The following is an 18,616-nucleotide window of genomic DNA, read 5'->3' on the forward strand; positions in this document are numbered from 1 at the left end:
AATCACTGTTACTTTTATATGTATACATCAACCTCGAAGGAAGACTCTCTGGGTAGCATCTTTCTCATCTTAAGTCTTTTTCAAAGCCAACTTCAGATATTAGACACATGACTATATTTGAACAATTTAATGAATTCAAACTCAGATTCCATTTTTCTACCCTCTTTCCCACTAAGGATATGGTGGGAGGAGGACAGCAGTATAAAGGAGTAAGCACTGTAGTTTTCAGCTGCTTCTGTGGGTCTCCAGTAGATACTTCAACATACATTTGTGTTGTTTGATATTGGAATCCATTGCTGGTTACAAGTTACATATACAACTGCACTCTGCTTGAGAGATAAGCTGTTTGGCTGAATTTTATTACACACTACAATGTAAGGCATTCTGTTGACACTATATGAAGTTAACATAGATATCTGTTAAATAAATCACTTAATACTTAAGTTAGTTGTATCCATGCTACTTGGTTTCTTAGTAGAATAAGGATTTATTTTTCTGGGTCTTCTTTCTTTTTTTTGCGACGTGATCAGAAATGGTTTTTAGTCAGTGGCTGGAGGTTTGCACCGGTGATTCCATTTAGCTCCTCAATAATTTGTTTTTCCTTCTGATACATCTATGAGTGGGGAAAAAAATCAAAAAGTATGCTCATTTTCCCTTCATGTACATTCTTTATAATTTTAAGCATTAGACATTAAAGTGCTGTTCTAATCCGAAAAGTAAACTATGTAAAAATGGCAACTTCTTTAAACAGATCTGCCCGTGTGTGAATTCAAAGTCGTAACAGATGAGTTATGGACAAAAGTAACCGCAGAGCCAACACAGTTAAGATTCTCTTCATGCAACTGGGCTGCACAGGTGTCACATAGGACATAATTTCACCGGCAGAAAATAAGTACTGTGATGACCAAATGAGAAGGAAAGAGCCCAGTTTGAGTCTGCAGAGCTGGTAGTCAGGAAACCATGTCTTTGCCTGACATCCACCCACCCATCTGATACAGAATCAGTGAGACACAATAAATCCAGAACCCACTATGCCATATTTACAGTCACATTTCTGACCAGAACTGCACTTTACAAGAATGGGCACTAAAACTGCATCATGCCTTTCCTTTTAAACCCTTGCTTACATGAGAAATGTTACCTAGGAACTCAATAAGACTCAATAATTTTAGTCAATTAGGTAATAAAGTGCCATCGCTGGTAAAATGTGGGTCTGGCTAGAGAATCTTGCCTGTATGCTCGGGGTTCTACTGATCGCCATATTTGGGGTCGGGAAGAAATTTTCCTCCAGGGTAGATTGGCAGAGGCCCTGGAGGTTTTTCGCCTTCCTCCGCAGCATTGGGCAGGGGTTGCAAGCTGGAGGATTCTCTGCGACTTGAAGTCTTTAAATCACGATCTGGAGACTTCAACAGCTGAGTTAAGGGAAAGTGGGTGGGTCAGCTTTTGTGGCCTGCATCATGCGGGAGGTCAGACTAGATGACCATAATGGTCCCTTCTGACCTTTAAGTCTATGAGTCTATGAGTCTCACATGAGCACACAGAGATTCACATGGATAAGCATGTACAGGACTGGGCTCTTACACAGACCCTTTCATTGAAGGATTTCAAAGCACTTCTAGTGCTCAGTCCTTCCAGATACACAGTACCCTTGTGGGGTGCTGACTGTCCTTAGTTCCCACTGATTGCAGTCACATTTAGCTATGGTTCATTAAGAAAACGAGATATGCCTGCAAGCATGCAACCTCTGCCTATGATCTTGTCAGCTCTCACAAACCAAGCTAGGCTGAGCCTGGTCAGTAATCGTATTTGAAACCAAAGGAAATCCAGGCAGTGGTGGCTACTTAATCATAGAATCTCAGGATTGGAAGGGACCTCAGGAGGTCATCTAGTCCAAGCCCCTGCTCAAAGCAGGACCAATCCCCAACTAAATCAACTTCTGCTGCAATAGGCGATTCTTCCCCCTGAGTAAGTATCGAACTAACACCCCAAATTGGAGTTAGGGCATTAGGCTGTTGGAGGTCCCAATTTTCAGAAAAAGATGTAAAAAGCAGGCCCTGATTAGATGGGCTATTAAACAGCTCATAAGGCTTTTTCCACAAGAAAAAGGTGTGAATCCTGATGTTCTGGCAAGATTCCAATGTGGTTAATTACACCTGCTTATGGGAGGTAGTATACATATTCCAGTTGTCAGAACAGGGAACGGCCATACCGCGTGTGGCAAGGCACCTTCCTTGTCTTACCAGCCTCAGCACTTCTCCCTTTGGTGAGATGGGCCTGGGTTAAATCAACCCGTCTGCCGCACTGGGGCAGTCTTTGTCTTCCCCCTTCTGTGTTCCTTCGGCCGTATTTTCTGGGTAGGTCTAAGGGGTGTTCCTCCAACAAACAGAAGGGACTATTTCATTAGACCCTAATACAGGGGGAGATACCTTCCCCGCCTCCTCGTTGGGGTGGGGTATCATCCTGTGGTTTGCCCCGGGGAGTCAGTCCTTCCCCTGGCAGGCACTCAGGCTTGTCTGTTTCCCCTACGGGAAGGAGCACAGCCTCTCCTCCAGGAGATGCTTATTTCCCTGCTGCCACTAGGCTAGTAACAGCCTGCATGTGTGTCTCAGGAGGGAGGGGTGGGTGGGTTTGTATCTCTCAGCAGGAGAGGGGCTTTAAAAGGTCTCAAGCAGCCCTTAATTGGAGTCAGGTGTTCCTAATTGACCTGCGGTAACCCCTTCTCAGCTGATAGGGAAGAGGGTCTTTAATATTCTAGAGTTTACATATCTGCCTTCCCACACCCTCTTGCAGCCATCCGGCCTGACTGTCACACTAGGTTCTGTTCTCCACTCTAAGTAGTCTTCTGTGTGAACTTGCACAAATAGTTAAAACTCTGTCTGTTTTTACATTTGTAAAATGAGGATAACATCTCTGAGATGCTCTGATGGAAGGCTATACATAATTGCACAGCATTATTTCCTAAAATTCCAGCTACAGTTTCAATTATATATTTTTAAACCACTTCCTCTCCTAACGTATTGTAGCCTTGCAGAGTTATACGGCTGCTGCGCGGATTCTTGCCCCATGGAGGCACAGTTGTGTCTCCACAGTTAAGGTTGAAAGAGTCCATACTAAGGCCTGTTTTTGAACCCGCTACCCTTTTAAACACAGATGTAGTTCTTGAGGATTCTCTAAGATGAAAGGCACTATTAGAACTTTGCACTATTACTTTCACGGTTTGAATGTATGTATAAATGACTGGCTGCGAAGTGCCCCTGAGAGCATCAGGATTAGAAGGTTATACAACAATATGTACGAATAGTCAGGAAAATGTCTCTGCATTTACAATAAGGTTTTGAATTTGATGTACCATCACTGATGTACTTTGGGCATTCTTAATATATACACCTCTACCCCGATATAACGCGACCCGATATAACACAAATTCGGATATAACGCGGTAAAGCAGCGCTCCGGGGGGGGGGGGCGGGGCTGCGCACTCCGGTGGATCAAAGCAAGTTCGATATAACACGGTTTCATCTATAACGCGGTAAGAGTTTTTGGTTCCCGAGGACAGCGTTACATCGAGGTAGAGGTGTATCTATATCTCAGCTTAGGTAAGAACATCCTTTTACCTGCTCCCACTCCGCTTCTGTGTTGTGCTGGTATCCCAGCAAATGACACAGTCCATGAGCTGCAGTCACCTGTCCAAGGAAACAAAAATGGTTTTAGTATTTTACAAATCTCTAAACATTTATCCATGTGTGCATCACTGTAGTATGTAGGGGCTACCTTGCAATATTTAGCACAGTTCTTCACAAAGAAAGTGACAGCAATAAAGTTAACTACTTTTACTAGCCAGTACACGAAGATCAATAGTCTAATGCACATGGTCCTTGCATACCTTGTACTGAGATGGGAAAAGGGGGCAAGAGCAGAAAAACTGCAAGAATGACTAACTTTAATCTTCTGAATATAGTCTAGCTTTCTCATATGTTGTCAGCTATATATATTCTATTGCTTTTGGGAAACTTTCAGAGGAAAACCAGTTAATACTCCAAAAAGTACAGGAACAGGTTATATCTAAAGTCACCAACCAAAAGAAAACAGAAATTCCAGAGGACAGTGTTTGTAATAATAGCCTCCTCTGACAAGTCAGCCACAAGTTTGTCTTCAACCTCTTGTAATTGAAAAGGACATTTTCAAATGGTAAAATATCTTGTCTATGGTCAAGTCCAAGAAAATACACCTGCTGCTAAACAAAATAACCAGATGGGTCACCGGGAACACAATTCCATCTCCTGCTCTAATCTTCAAAAGTTATCAGTCTCAGCAACTCCACTGATTTCAAATGGAACTATGCCCGCTTACAGCACCAGTGGATCTGTGGCCATTTTCAGAGGTGCTGAATAATACAGCTCCCACTCACCTCAATTAGAATTGTAGGCACTCAGAGCCTTGGGGACAAGGCAGGGAATTGTTCTATGACTTCAGTAAATCAAACTTATGTCCCCTGGCAGAAGATACATGAGGGTACACAAGAATAGGTTTAAATAAAGAAGCATTCTTGCCTTCAGCATCCCTTTCCTCTTTGGGGCAAAACTCACCCTTTTCCTCTCTCCAAAACAGAGATGAAACAGTAAATAAAAAACAGTTTTAAAGAGATCAGAAAGTTTAAGGCTTATGTCTACACTACAGAGTTTTGTTGGCAAAAGTTACGCCACTTTAATTAAACTGCTATTGCATGTCCACACTATGCTCCTTGTGTCGGCAGAGTGCATCCACATTAGCAGCTCTTGCATAGACAGAGAGCAGTGCATTGTGGGTACCAATCCCACTGTGCAACTGGCCACAGGGTGCTTTGGGAAGCGTTTGCAATGCCTCATGGGGCAGGTACAGCATCACGTGATGCAGGTTTCTCAATCCCATCCTTCCATGGGCATCCTACTAGATTGCCAGCTGCTTTTCAACTGAAGCGTGTGTGTGTATGGGGGGGAGACAGAGTGTGTGTGTTGGGGGAGTGTGTGTGTCGGCATGCTGTCTCTAAGTTCAGACAGCTGCCAGAAGCAACCAGCCCTGAGGCAGGGGAAGGACGACAGGTGCTGGCCGCCGCTTCCCACAGATCCCATTGGCCGGGAATGGCGAACTGCAGCCACTGGGAGTTGCAGGTGGCCGTGCCTGCGGACGGTCAATGTAAACAAACTGTCTCGCGGCCCCCCCAGTGGATTACCCTGATGGGCTGCAGTTTGCCCACCACTGATCTACACTGACACTTTGTTGCTTTAAGTTTGCCGTAAAAAACTTTATGCCTCTCATCGAGGTGGTTTTATTTTGTCACTAAAACAGGGCAGTTTTCTCGTCAAAAGTGGCATTGCAGTGTGTACACTTCCACTGTTTTGCCTCCAAAAGCTGCAGAGTTTTGTCAGCAAAAGGCAGAGTAGACAAGGTCTTAGACTGCAAGAGCAATTGGGGACCTGCTGCAGGGACTGAAAGCCATTACACTCTTTCTATGTTTAAAAGGTGAATCAAACTTATCTTTAAAAGAATCACGCTAAGTCCCTGAATTCCATATTCGTAATTTTATTGCCAGAAGGTACCATTAAGATCACCTAGTCTGACCTCCTGTGTAACAGGCTATAGAATTTCACCCAATAATTCTCAAACCAAGTCCATAAGTTTTTGGTTGAGGTACAGCATCTTTTTAAAAACAGCTCTAAATCAAGATTGAATGTCAAATGATCCACTACATCTATTGTTAAGCTGCCGTTAACCAAATATGCACCTTTTTTCCAGTTGGCATTTCTCTAGTTTCAGCTTCCAGTCGCTGAATCTTGTTATGCTTTTGTCCATTAGATTATAGAGCCCTCTACTAACAACATTTTCTCTTCTCTTTGTTAAGCTAAACAGATTGCGCTCCTTGAGTCTATCACTATAAGGCATGTTTTCTAATTCTTTAATTATTCTTGTGGCTCTTTTTTGAATCCTCTCTAATTTACCAATATCCTCCTTGAATTGTGGATACCAGGACTGGACAGAGTATTCCAGCAGTGATTGCACCAGTACCAAATAGACAGGTAAATAACTTGACTCCTACTAGAGATACTTTTATTTATGTGTCCAAAGATTACATTAGTCCTTTTTGCCAGTGTCACACTGGGAGCTCATGTTCAGATGATTATTCACCAAACCCCCCTATCTTTTTCAGAGTCACTGCTTCCCAGGATAGAGTCCTCCATTGCATAAGTGTAACCTACATTCTTTGTTCCTTGATGTATAAAGCTAGGGCTAGCTCACAAGGGGAGGGATAGCTCAGTGGTTTGAGCATTGGCCTGCTAAACCCAGGCTTGTGAGTTCAATCCTTGACAGAGCCACTTAGGGATCTGGGGCAAAATCAGTACTTGGTCCTGCTAGTAAAGGCAGGGGGCTGGACTCAATGACCTTTTTTGGGGGGGGGGGTCCCTTCCAGCTCTACGAGATACATATAGCTCCATATATTATTATTTAAACGTAAATGTATATAACATATTGTTTGTTTGTGCCCAGTTTACCAAGTGATCCAGACCAGGCTAAGAGGTCAAGTCACCTCAGCCCATCTTATTCCACAGCTAATATCTAGAGATGCTTAGCCCCCATTACTTCCCTAGTTTTTCCGAGTTATATTTTCTTGTTATATTGTATTTAAAAATAACCCCTATATGGACAAAGAGAACCAACAACAGGAACAGTCCTGGTCTCCCTAGTGTGGAAGTTACTTTAATTCAGCTCAGAGAAGCAACCGCTCCTGGGTAAGTTATGGCAGCTGTTGCTTCTGCTCCTTCGTGGGAGCAGTTTCTGCTGTTAAGACTATTGGTGAGACATGCTTGCTGCTCAGCCTCTACAGTGAATCTAGGGAGTATAGCTCCTAAACGGTCTTTTAATTCCCCACAACTACCCCTCACTGTAGATTAATTCCCAGCCCTCAATGCAGCCCAGGTGACACTGGCTAAACAGCAGCTCTGCAGAAAAGGACCTGGGGATTACGCTGGACGAGAAGCTGGATATGAGTCAGCAGCGTGCCCTTGTTGCCAAGAAGGCTAACGGCATATTGGGCTGCATTAGTAGGAGCATTGCCAGCAGATCGAGGGAAGTGATTATTCCCCTCTATTCGGCACTGGCGAGGCCACATCTGGAGCATTTTTGTTTCCAATTTTGGGCCCCTCACTACAGAAGGGATGTGGACAAATTGGAGAGAGTCCAGCGGAGGGCAACGAAAATGATTAGGGGACTGGGGCACATGACTTACGAGGAGAGGCTGAGGGAACTGGGCTTATTTAGTCTGCAGAAGAGAAGAGTGAGAGGGGATTTGATAGCAGCCTTCAACTACCTGAAGCGGGGTTCCAAAGAGGATGGAGCTAGGCTGTTCTCAGTGGTGACAGATGACAGAACAAGGAGCAATGGTCTCAAGTTGCAGTGGGGGAGGTCTAGGTTGGATATTAGGAAACACTATTTCACTAGGAGGGTGGTGAAGCACTGGACTGGGTTCCCTAGGAAGGTGGTGGAATCTCCATCCTTAGAGGCTTTTAAGGCCCGGCTTGACAAAACCTTGGCTGGAATGATTTAGTGGTGTTGGTCCTGCTTTGAGCAGGGGATTGGACTAGATGACCTCCTGAGGTCTCTTCCAACCCTAATCTTCTATGATTCTATGACACTCTCCTGATTTTATTCATCACTTGTAAGTTTTCTTGACTTAAGTTCAACCTACCCTTTGGTTATTCACAAAAGTATTATTCTACCACTCAGTCTTTCCTCCAAAGTTGTAACAGCACTGAACACAGTTACCAGAGACATCCTAGCCACATTTAAGAAAAGACTGCAATTGGAAATGTGTTTTAGCATGACTTCGTGCTTACATGGAGCATATACATTTAAATTTCTTTACATCAGGGGTGGGAAAACTACGGCCCGCGGGCTGGATCCAGCCCATCAGGGCTTTGGATCTGGCCCACGGGATTACCACCCCTGTGGCGCTGCGGGGCTAAGGCAGGCTCCCTGCCTACCCTGGCCCTGCATTGCTCCCGGAAGCGGCGGGCACCACGTCCCTGCGGCCCGGGGTGGGTGGGCAGAGAAGGGATCCGCACGCTGCCCTTGCCTGCAGGCGCTGCCCCCCACAGCTTCCATTGGCCAGGAACGCAGGGATGTGGTGCCGGCTGCTTCTGGGAGTGGCGTGGGGCCAGGGCAGGCAGGGAGCCTGCCTTAATCCTGCTGTGTGCCGCTGCCACCCTGGAGCCCGCACCCCAAACCCCCTGCCCTGAGTCCCCTCTTGCACTCCAACCCCCCGCCCTGAGCCCCCTGCCACAGCCCTCCTACATCTCAACCCCCTGCCCCGAGCCCCCTGCCCCAACCCCCTGCCCTAAGTCCCCTCATGCACTCCGCACCCCAACCCCTTGCCCTGAGTCCCCTCCAGCACTCCGCATCCCCTCCTGCGCCCCAACCCCCTGCCCTGAGCCCCCTCGTACGCCCCGCACCCCTCCTGCACCCCAACCCCTTGCCCTGAGCCCCTTCCTGCACACCGCACCCCCCCCACACACCCCACACTCCCTCCTGCACCCCAACCCCCTGCCCCAGCCCTACATTCATGGCCCTGCATGCAATTTCCCCACCCAGATGTGGCCTTCAGGCCAAAAAGTTTGCCCACCCCTGCTTTACATTATAGGTTTGGATTCAGGACATTTTTCTGTAGATGAATCTTTGCAATGTCCATAAACTGGCAAAAAAACCTCCCCACCAGTGAATATTAGCATTGTTTCAACCATGGTTCCCAAATCGTGTCTGTGATGAGAAATCTGTATTAGTAAGCAACACTTACTGTAAGAATGCTGTAGTAATCCTCCCCATGTTCTTGGCACTGTTGATAGATATACTCTACTCCTAGGAAAACATCCCCGAGATTGTATTCGTCTCGAAAACTAGGCTGAGGCAGCTCACCTGCTTTCAGATTCTGAAATACAGAAGCCCTTCCAAAAGTTAACAAACGCGAGCATCTGGTTAGACAGAGAACTTCTCCTCCTCAAGGCTTCCCAAAGTTGTTACAAAGTAATGAGCGAGGCACTGGTACAGCAAGGTGGTTCATGCAAATGGAACCTTAGACACTAAAGGCTTTTTACTGACAGAGGAAATTAGCTAGGGGCTCTTTAACTTCCATTAGAACAGTAACCAGAAATGGACAGAAAGGGACTTTGATTTGACTGTATGATCCAAAGGATGAATCACCAAGCTGTGAAACATTTGCTATGTTCAGTCAGCCAATATGTATAGGTCCAGCACCTAGTGTAAAATTTACACATGTCCTTGACTTGCTTAGGGTAGGCCGACACATCCCATGGTAGCAAGCCTCCTAGCCTAGGTTGACAGACTTGGACTAGTGGGACTTGTGCTAGCATTCTAAAAAATAGCTGTGTTACTCCTGGGGGAATCCTGCGCCAAAAAAATTAAAAATTCTGCACACAATACTTGGAAATTCTGCATATTTTATTTGTCAAACATAAGAACAGCCATACTGGGTCAGACCAAAGGTCCATCTAGCCCAGTATCTTGTCTTCCGATAGTGGCCAATGCCAGGTGCCCCAGAAGGAATGAATAGAACAGGTAAATCATCAAGTGATCCATCCTGTCTCCCATTCCCAGCTTCTGGCAAACAGAAGCTAGGGACACCATCCCTGCCAAAAGCCATTGATGGACCTATCCTCCATGAATTTATCTAGTTCTTTTTTGAACCCTGTTATAGTCTTGGCTTTCACATCGTCTGGCAAGGAGTTCCACAGGTTGACTGTGCGTTGTGTGAAAAAATACTTCCTTTTGTTTGTTTTAAACTTGCTGCCTATTAATTTCATTTGGTGGCCCCTAGCTTTTGTCTTATGAGAAGGAGTAAATAACAATTCCTTATTTACTTTCTCTACACCAGTCATGATTTTATAGACTTCTATCATATCCCCCCTTAGTCATCTCTTTTCCAAACTGAAAAGTCCCAGTGTTATTAATCTCTCCTCATACAGCAGCCGTTCCATACCCCTAATCATTTTTGTTGCCCTTTTTTGAACTTTTTCCAATTCCAAAATATCTTTTTTTGAGATGGGGTGACCACATTTGCACGCAGTATTCAAGATGTGGGCGTACCATGGATTTATATAGAGGCAATATATTTTCTGTCTTATTAGCTATCCCTTTCTTAATGATGCCCAACATTCTGTTCGCTTTTTTGACTGCCACTGCACACTGAGTGGATGTTTTCAGAGAACTATTCATAATGACGTCAAGATCTCTTTCTTGAGTGGTAACAGCTAATTTAGACCCCATTATTTTATATGTATAGTTGGGATTATGTTTTCCAATGTGCATTAATTGCCATTTATCAACATTGAAGTTTATCTGGCATTTTGTTGCCCAATCACCCAGTTTTGTGAGATCCTTTGTAGCTCTTCGCAGTCTGCTTTATACTTAACTATCTTGAGTAGTTTCGCATCATCTGCAAATTTTGCCACGTCACCTTTTACCCCTTTTTCCAGATCATTTATGAATATGTTGAATAGGACTGGGCCCAGTACTGACCCCTGGGGGACACCACTATTTACGTCTCTCCATTCTGAAAACTGACCGTTTATACCTACCCTTTGTTTCCTATCTTTTAACCAGTTACCAGTCCATGAGAGGACCGTCCCTCTTATCTCATGACAGCTTACTGTGCTTAAGAGCCTTTGGTGAGAGACCTCGTCAAAGGTTTCTGAAAATCTAAATACACTATATCCACTGGATCCCCCTTTTCCATATGCTTGTTGACCCCCTCAAAGAATTCTACTAGATTGGTGAGGCATGATTTCTCTTTACAAAAACCATGTTGACTCTTCCCCAACTAATTATGTTCATCTATGTGTCTGACAATTTTGTTCTTTACTACAGTTTCAACCAGTTTGCCCGGTACTGAAGTCAGGCTTACCAGCCTGTAATTGCCAGGGTCACCTCTGGGTCCCTTTTTTAAAAATTGGCGTCACATTAGCTATCCTCCAGTCATTTGGTACAGAAGCGGATTTAAATGATAGGTTAGAAACCACAGATGATAGGTCTGCAATTTCACATTTGAGTTCTTTCAGAACTCTTGGGTGAATACCATTTGATTCTGGTGACTTATTACTGTTTAGTTTATCAATTTGGTCCAAAACCTCCTCTAATGACACCTCAGTCTGGGACAGTTCCTCAGATCTGTCACCTAAAAAGAATGGCTCAGGTTTGGGAATCTCCCTCAAATCCTCAACTGTGAAGACTGATGCAAAGAATTCATTTAGTTTCTCCGCAATGGCCTTATCCTTGAGTGCTCCTTTAGTATCTTGATTGTCCAGTGGCCCCACTGGTTGTTTAGCAGGCCTCCTGCTTCTGATATACTTAAAAATGTATTTGCTATTACTTTTTGAGTCTTTGGCTAGCTGTACTTCAAATTTCTTTTTGGCTTTCCTAATTATATTTTTAAGCTTCATTTGCAAGAGTTTATACTCCTTTCTATTTTCCTCACTAGGATTTAACTTCCACTTTTTAAAGGATGCCTTTTTGTCTCTCACTGCTTCTTTTACTTTGTTGTTTAGCCACAGTGGTACATTTTTGGTTCTCTTACTATGTTTTTTAATTTGGGATATACATTTAAGTTGAGCCTCTATTATGGTGTCTTTAAAGTTTCCATGCTGTTTGCAGGGATTTTACTTTTGGTGCTGTACCTGTTAATTTGTGTTTAACTAACCTCCTCATATTTGTGTAGTTCCCCTTTCTGTCACCTCACTAACTCCTGAGCCCATGCTCCAGTCTGTCCCCCCCACTAGCCATTCTGAACCCCAGTAATCCTATGTGCCCCACTCTGTCCTAACCTGGCTCTGCAGGCGGTGTGCTGTGAGGAACTCTACTCCTGGGGAAATGCTGGAGCACTGGGCATAGAATTTTGTATTTTCCTGCATAAAATACATTTTGCCTAAGAAGTGCTGCAGTCCTGCATTTTGCCCACCAGAGGCTGCTGTGGCGCCAGAACAGCCGGCATGAGTGCAGCGATATAGAGGAATTCTGTGTGTCCGCAGATGTGCAGAATTCCCCCAGAAGTACTGTGTCGACAGTGCTTTGAAGTTGCAGCTTGGGCGGGAGCTCAGGCTCGGAAGTCTATCTCACTTCCCTAGGCTTCAGAGCCCAAGCTCCTGCCTGAGCCACAACTTCAAAGCACTATCTTTAGAGTGCTAGCATGAGCTCTGCTAACCCAAGCCCGTCAACTCGGACTGCAAGGCTAGCTCCCCCAGGCTGTGTAGACATCCCATTAGAGGCCAGAGTTCTGCTAAATAAATAACACCACCTTTAGACGTCAACATAGCACAGCTACTAAAAACTAGATCTGAATGTGACAAAAACGGAGGAATTCTTTAGCTAATTATTGTTTACCTAGGAAATATTTTTGCCACTCCTATGACCCTAGGTGAGCAATTATACTGTTCTCATGTCAGCAGAAATCAAATGGGATCCAAGTGTTTAAACATGTACACTTGATGGAAAAGTTACATTTCCAATGCCTTCTCTCCCTATCCCTAGTACCTGATGGTAGCCGAATGTGTGAGCCTGTACCTTTTTCCTTTTAAATCTTGACTGCCTTCCATAAGAGAGCAACAGAAAGACATTTCGTTATTATCAACAAGTTACCTAATGTAAATAATCAAATTTCTTACTGGTTACTTTGAAGATTTAAATAATTCTGACCAAAAAAGGCAAAAAAGCAGGAACATAAGAATGGCCACACTGGGTCAGACCAATGGTCCATCTAGCCAAGCATCCTGTCTGCCAACAGTGGCCAGTGCCAAGTGCTTCAGAGGGAATGAACAGAACACGTAGTTATCAAGTGATCCATCCCGTTGTCCACTTTCAGCTTCCCAGTAGTGACACTTTAACTGCTGCCAGATGCCTTGTGGAAGTAGAATTTCTGAAATGCTGGGGAACAGGCAGTGTATGTATAACTTGACTCATGGCTCTGTTTTCATGCATTTATGGAGCCATGGAAGGAAGAACGTATAAAACATCTAATGAGGATTGCTGAAGATGGTTTCAAAGAAGATAACCTCTGAGAGCCCTGAAACAGGTCCCAAATCACCATCAAGTTCCACAACATGTCTGGGATCCCCTAAAACACCGTGTCCTAGTGTATCAGCACAGAAAGCCACTGCAACGAAATATGATATCAAATTACTTTAGGATTTATTTAATAAGGGTTATGGTACTTTCTCTAATGGCTTGCCAAGAAGTCAGTTGTGTCAGGCAGACCAAGAAAGTAGCTGTGGAAAGGAGAAGAAAGGGAGGGGGAAAAAAATCAATTTTACCTCATGAAAAGGGAAGGAAAGCACATCAGTGGGGACATTTTTTTGCCTGTAGGTGCTATTGAGAAGTTGAATGTTTCTGTTATTAACACAGATAACGCCCAGGTCGAACTGCTGCACGTCCAAAATCTTCTGAAGGATTTCTATTCTTCTGCGAAGTGGGATTCGCCTGAGGGGGATGACTTTCTGCAGATTTCGAATGACTAAACTCATCTCATTAGAAACTATTCAAGGGGGCCCTGCAAATTAATTTTTAAAAATGAATATTAGGCAATGGTAGCAACTAATAATCCAGTAGCAGCTAGGAGACACTATTGTTGCTTTAGGATCTGTGAAAGGGTAGACAAAGATATGGTGGAGGGTAAAACACGTAATTTTAGAAGCCAGTTGCTTTGATCGAGACAAAACAGCCTATATAGCCTACTGCCAATCATCTGAACCATCCAATCCCCTTACCATTTCAAATCGAGAACAAATCAGTCCTATCAGTAACCAACCTGTATCTGTTCGTCACATACATTAGATAAGCTAAAGCTAGCAGACAGCTGTCTACCTCACATTGGCAATCTCAGTAAATATGCTGGAGCATACGTCAGGAGGCTGAAACAACCCTCTCAGTTTAAAGAGGGACCCTCCAGGCCGGGCTTAAAGTACATAAACTGCACAGTACAAGGAAGGGTTACATGACGCTCATCCATGGTTACACCCAAGTCCACTGGATAAAGAGAGGCCTCCTGTAGAGTGCTGTCTATGGGTATGTCTACACTACAGGATTAATCCGAATTTAGATAATTCGAATTTGGGAAACAGGTTGTATAAATTCGATTGTGCGCGGCCACACTAAGCACCTTAATTCGGTTTTAAACCACATTAATTCGGTGGTGTGCGGCCACACTACCCCATTAACTTAAACACAGTAATTCGGTGGTGTGCGTCCACACTAACCCTAATTCGAATTAACAAAATCGATTTAGGCTCTACTCCGTTCGTCGAGGTGGAGTACAGAAATCGATTTAAAGGGCCCTTTAATTCGAATTAACTGGCTCTGTAGTGTGGACGGGTGAAGGGTTAATTCGGATTAAGGCAGCTAAATCCGAATTAAAGTCCTAGTGTAGACCAGGCCTATGTAGCAGCTTTCACATCTCAAGGAAGATACTAGAGGGGGATTCAGAGAAGGCCAGAAAGAATGATCAAGGGCCTGGAAAAACTTGTGTGAAGAGCGATTGAAAACACGAGGTCTGTCACCTCCGAAAGGAAGCGAAGCAGAGGGGACAGCACAGGAGTATATACCAGCACACAAGCGAAACACGGAGAAGTTGTAGACTCGGGCACGCTCAAGTTAGGAGAGGCCAACATGAAGGTTGTCTGGGCAACTTTCACTCCGCCCCTTGGGCACATCCATTGTGATGTAGCCGTTAACGACAGGCCCCATTGCCCCCTCCCCCCCTCGGCTTCATGCCGGGCCTGGCCCGGGGGGACGCAGGCTGTTGAAGGAGCGGGAGCGAACAGGCGGGCAGCAGGGCCGGGCTCCGGGAGGAGAAGAGGCGTTACAGCACCTGAGGCCGCCCTGGGAAACCGGCTTCTGTCCCGGCCCCGGGGCTCGTGGGCGTCACTGCACAGCCCGGCGCCGCCGGCCCCAGCTGGGCGCCCCGGGGGCGGGTCTGCAGCAGCAGCGCTGAGCGCGCGGGGCCCGGCCAGGCGAGGCGAGGCGCGCGCCGCCACCCGCCCCTGCAGCTCGCGCTCACCGGGCGGGGCTTCCGGCGGACGGTCCCGGGGCAGACCCGAGCAGCACGGACCGGAAACGGGTGAGTCCTGGTCCCGCCCAGCTGGTGCGCACGCGCGGAGGAGCCATCCGGTCCCCCCCCCGCACTGCGATGGCGGCGGCGGCGGCTCTGCTGGTGACCCGGCCTGGTGAGATTGGGGGCGGGGTCTGGGACCGGCTCCCGCGGCGCGGTGATACCGAGCCCGGTGCCTCCCCTCAGCGCCCGACCCGTTCCCCTGCGCACCGCCCCCCGGCCCCCCATCCCCCTGCCCAGGCCCTGTCCCTGGGCACTGACCCCGCCCCCAGACTCCTTTCCCCTGTGTCCAGGCACAGTCCCCATTCCCCTGCCGTGAGTTGCCTCTGTCCCAGTAAGGGTCTGGGGTCTCTCATTTTACTTTACACCTGCTGTCTCTGAACAGGCAGTTCCCATTCAGTGGGGGGGGGCAGCGCTGAAATGAAAGTGCAGGTTAGGCTGCGTGGGCAGAGGACTACAGATGCACCTTTGCCGTTTGAATTTATGGCTTCTGTAGTAGGTTCAATCCGGACGCCAGGAATTTACGGAAAATGATTTTAAGCCCCCAAATTCAGGTGTGTCCACGCTGCTAGGTCTGGCTCTGTCCCATATGGAAAGATGAGTTTCAGAGCTAGGGTATTAGTTCTGGCTCAGCTGTAGCCTGGTTGCTCCTTGGAGTGAGTAGCTACGGTATATTATTCTGAGCTTTTTGCTCAGACTTCCTTCCTTTTTCTTGTGCAGCAGTCTCTTGAAAGTAGTGCATAGGAAATGGTTCAAAAAGTAGTTAATCTATTCAGTATCAGTAAGTGCAATAAAATTAAGCATAACATTTTCAGGGAGGGGGTAGTACCTAAAGCTAACACTGTACACTAGATTTTTTTTAAAGGCAGATAGTCACAAAGCCTTTACAGTCCAAAGTGGGGGGAAAAAATCCTTTGAGTCAGCACTGATGTTAACAAATTAGGGCCTGATTGTGCATCTGGATCTGTATGGGCAGAACCTCCTCATGGGTAAAAGTGCCTGCAAGGATGCAGGTGCAGGATCAGGGCCTTAATTGTACCATAATGGTCACATGTATAGTAGATAAATTCCACCTTATGGTTTAAGAAGGCTAAGGAATTTAGAAAAGTAAGCAAAATAAACAGAATTGTTCCGGTATATCAGAATTGGGAATCCTGTAAGGAAAGCGGTGGTGCACTAGACTACAAAGGAATAAAGGGAACAATTAAAGATGAAAAGGACATTTCAGAGAAGCTAAATAATTTCACCACAGAGTATGTTAGGGACATATCTATCCTGACCTACTCTCTTCAGGTAATAAAGAATAAAGCATTGTCAGAGACTGAGCTGTCAAAAGAAGAGGTGCTGAAACAAACTGATTAAATAGCATCAAGTCATCAGGACTGGATGAGACATCCATGAATTCTGAAGGAAGTGAAGAATGAAGTGACTGAGCTACTAACAAAGCTATGCAATCTATTATCACATTCAGCTACTGTGTCACAGGACTGGAGAATAATACCTATATTTGAAAAAAGCAATAAAAGCAATCCTAGTGAACCTTACTATGGTGCCAGGTTAAATGGCTGAAAAGCAATTACAGACAATTTTAACACACCCATGAATATGATACAATAGGGATGAAATGGTATGCCTTCTGTAAAGGGAAGTTCTCTCTCTCCAATATATTCAAATTGTTTGAGGTTATCAGCAAAATAATGGATAAAGAACTGGTAGATTAGGACTTTCAAAAAGTCCCTCGCAAGACTATTAAGAAAACTGACTAACCATAGGATGAGAGAAAAAGTTATAGAGTAATAATATTTAAGGCCAGAAGGGAGCACCAGATCATCCACTTGGACCTGTATAGCACAGGCCTCCATAAATCCAACAACCGTTATTTCACAGATTAGAAACCACAGAAGAGAGAAAACAAGATGTAAGAATAAATTATTTTTTTAAACATAGTAAAAAGTTAATAGGATGTTGCAAAGATGTAGGATAAAGCAATTAATAATTGTCTTGGCTGAACTTCCCTATTATAAATGGAAACCAATTAGAAAATGTAATGTAATGTAATGTTACACATTTGTATTTCAGATTACTAGAATGACTGGCTGGAAACTGAAAGTTAACACATGTTCGAGGCGTGAGCTCTCTTTGGCATATACTCACTAACTCCTACTTTTGAAGATGAACCCTAACAGTCCTTTTCGCGGACAGCAGCCTGCTGTTTTCCCAGCACCTTCTAATAGTTCTGTAGGAATGTTTCAGGCTCAAACACCATTTCGATTTGGGCAGCCCTCTATGTTTGGACAGAGCAATGGAGGATCTGTACAGAACCTTGGGTTTGCCCAGCCATCCAACTTTACTCAGCCTTCGGGATTAAGCCATCCCACTTCAGGGCAAACCTTGGGATTTGGGCCACCCTCTGGGTTTACACAGTCTTATGGTCTTGGACAACCTACACCTTTTGTGGCGTCTTCTGCACCAACTACCTCCTCTGTTGTTGGAAACCAAGGATTCAGTTTTAAACCACCTACTAACCTTGGAACATTTCAGAATGCTTCTAACTTTGGAGTTACATCTGGAGAAGTTTCAAGTAGTGGCTTTGTGGGATCAGAATTCAGCTTTAAAACACCAGAAAATGCAATATTTAAACCAATCTTTGGTGCTGGTTCCGAGCCAGAGAAAACACAAAGCCAGATCATCCCAACATCTTTCACATTTTCCCATCCAGTTAGTAGTGGGCCTGGAGTACTGGCCCCTTTTGGCCTTTCTCAAGAGACCAGTAGCTCTAGTACCAGTACAAACTTCAGCTTTTCAAAACCAGCTAGCAGCAGTAATTTGCCATCTTCCTTTGCCTCTTCTGTACCAAGCAAAACAGTAGAGGATGACAAAAAAGGAACAAAGCCGCTCTTTGGAAGCCCTAGCAGCAGCTTCACTACTTTTTCTAGCTCATCTGGGTCCTTGGATTTAGGAGGAAACTTCCAAGTCGGTATAGCGACTAAATCAGAACATGACGAAGCTCAGAGTGAGCCACTTGTCAGCCTTGTAAAAGGAATGAAAAGAAAAGAGGAACGAGATCGTTCCCCAAGAGGGCGGGATTATGATGTTGCAGAGGAGTCAGAGATTGTATCTAGGAGCGGTTATCCTCCAGATAAGCGGCCTGTTCGATTAAGCCGGCCACGTGGAGCAGCTGGCTTGTTTAGCCGAACATTGCAGGATATGATAAAAAGCAATAAAGATAGTGGACGTGTTAAGAAAGAGTCGAAAAGGGAAAGAGTAGAATCTGGAGAAAATGAACAGATGTTGGGAGCAAGTAAGTCTCTGTTTGCAGCGCCACGGCTTTCAGCACCATTAAAAGAAGGAGACGGTAAAGAGAAAACCGAAGCGAAAACTACGGAAGGTAAGTGCTAGGAATCGGCACTATTCAATAAATCGGGTAGTGGAAATGAATGCACTGGCAGTGGAAGTTAACAGGATGGCTTGCTCTCT

The 18,616-nt window shown here is 45.2% G+C and overlaps 2 protein-coding genes across 3 annotated transcripts in view; one reads left to right on the plus strand and one right to left on the minus strand.

The window, feature by feature from the left end:
• Positions 1-330: 330 nt before the first annotated feature.
• Positions 331-15,147, minus strand: YBEY (ybeY metalloendoribonuclease). Of its 2 annotated transcripts, none has more exons than XM_024201213.3 (5): positions 15,089-15,147; positions 13,347-13,582; positions 8,825-8,956; positions 3,615-3,683; positions 331-613 (listed from the first exon to the last, which is right to left on the minus strand). In XM_024201213.3, the coding sequence occupies exons 2-5, from the start codon at positions 13,554-13,556 to the stop codon at positions 527-529; spliced, it is 498 nt and encodes a 165-aa protein (XP_024056981.1). In that variant the 5' UTR covers positions 13,557-13,582; positions 15,089-15,147; the 3' UTR covers positions 331-526. The 2 variants fall into 2 exon arrangements, with proteins under 2 accessions (XP_024056981.1, XP_024056980.1); XM_024201212.2 differs by lacking the exon at positions 15,089-15,147 and adding an exon at positions 14,900-15,082.
• A 51-nt stretch (positions 15,148-15,198) lies between these two features.
• The window catches only part of MCM3AP (minichromosome maintenance complex component 3 associated protein), a 72,700-nt gene continuing 69,282 nt past the window's right edge, over positions 15,199-18,616 (plus strand). The window contains exons 1-2 of the mRNA XM_024201211.3: positions 15,199-15,254; positions 17,219-18,527. Of these exons, the coding sequence (XP_024056979.2) occupies positions 17,312-18,527 (1,216 nt within the window). The 5' untranslated portion in view covers positions 15,199-15,254; positions 17,219-17,311. The remainder of the gene's footprint in view (positions 15,255-17,218; positions 18,528-18,616) is intronic.

Source organism: Terrapene carolina, unplaced genomic scaffold, assembly GCF_002925995.2.
Source record: "Terrapene carolina triunguis isolate 2854851 unplaced genomic scaffold, T_m_triunguis-2.0 Scaffold391, whole genome shotgun sequence".
In the NCBI taxonomy this organism is placed as follows: Eukaryota; Metazoa; Chordata; order Testudines; family Emydidae; genus Terrapene; species Terrapene triunguis.

What these genes read in the sequence shown, in the direction of transcription:
- YBEY (XM_024201213.3), bottom strand. Translation starts at nt 13,556, where the DNA reads ATGAGTTTAGTCATTCGAAATCTGCAGAAAGTCATCCCCCTCAGGCGA. An exon ending in TTTCCTTCCCTTTTCATGAG is followed by an intron (nt 8,957 to 13,346) that starts GTAAAATTGATT and finishes TCTGTATTTCAG; the next exon opens with AATCTGAAAGCAGGTGAGCT. An exon ending in CAGAAGCGGAGTGGGAGCAG is followed by an intron (nt 614 to 3,614) that starts GTAAAAGGATGT and finishes CCCCACTCATAG; the next exon opens with ATGTATCAGAAGGAAAAACA.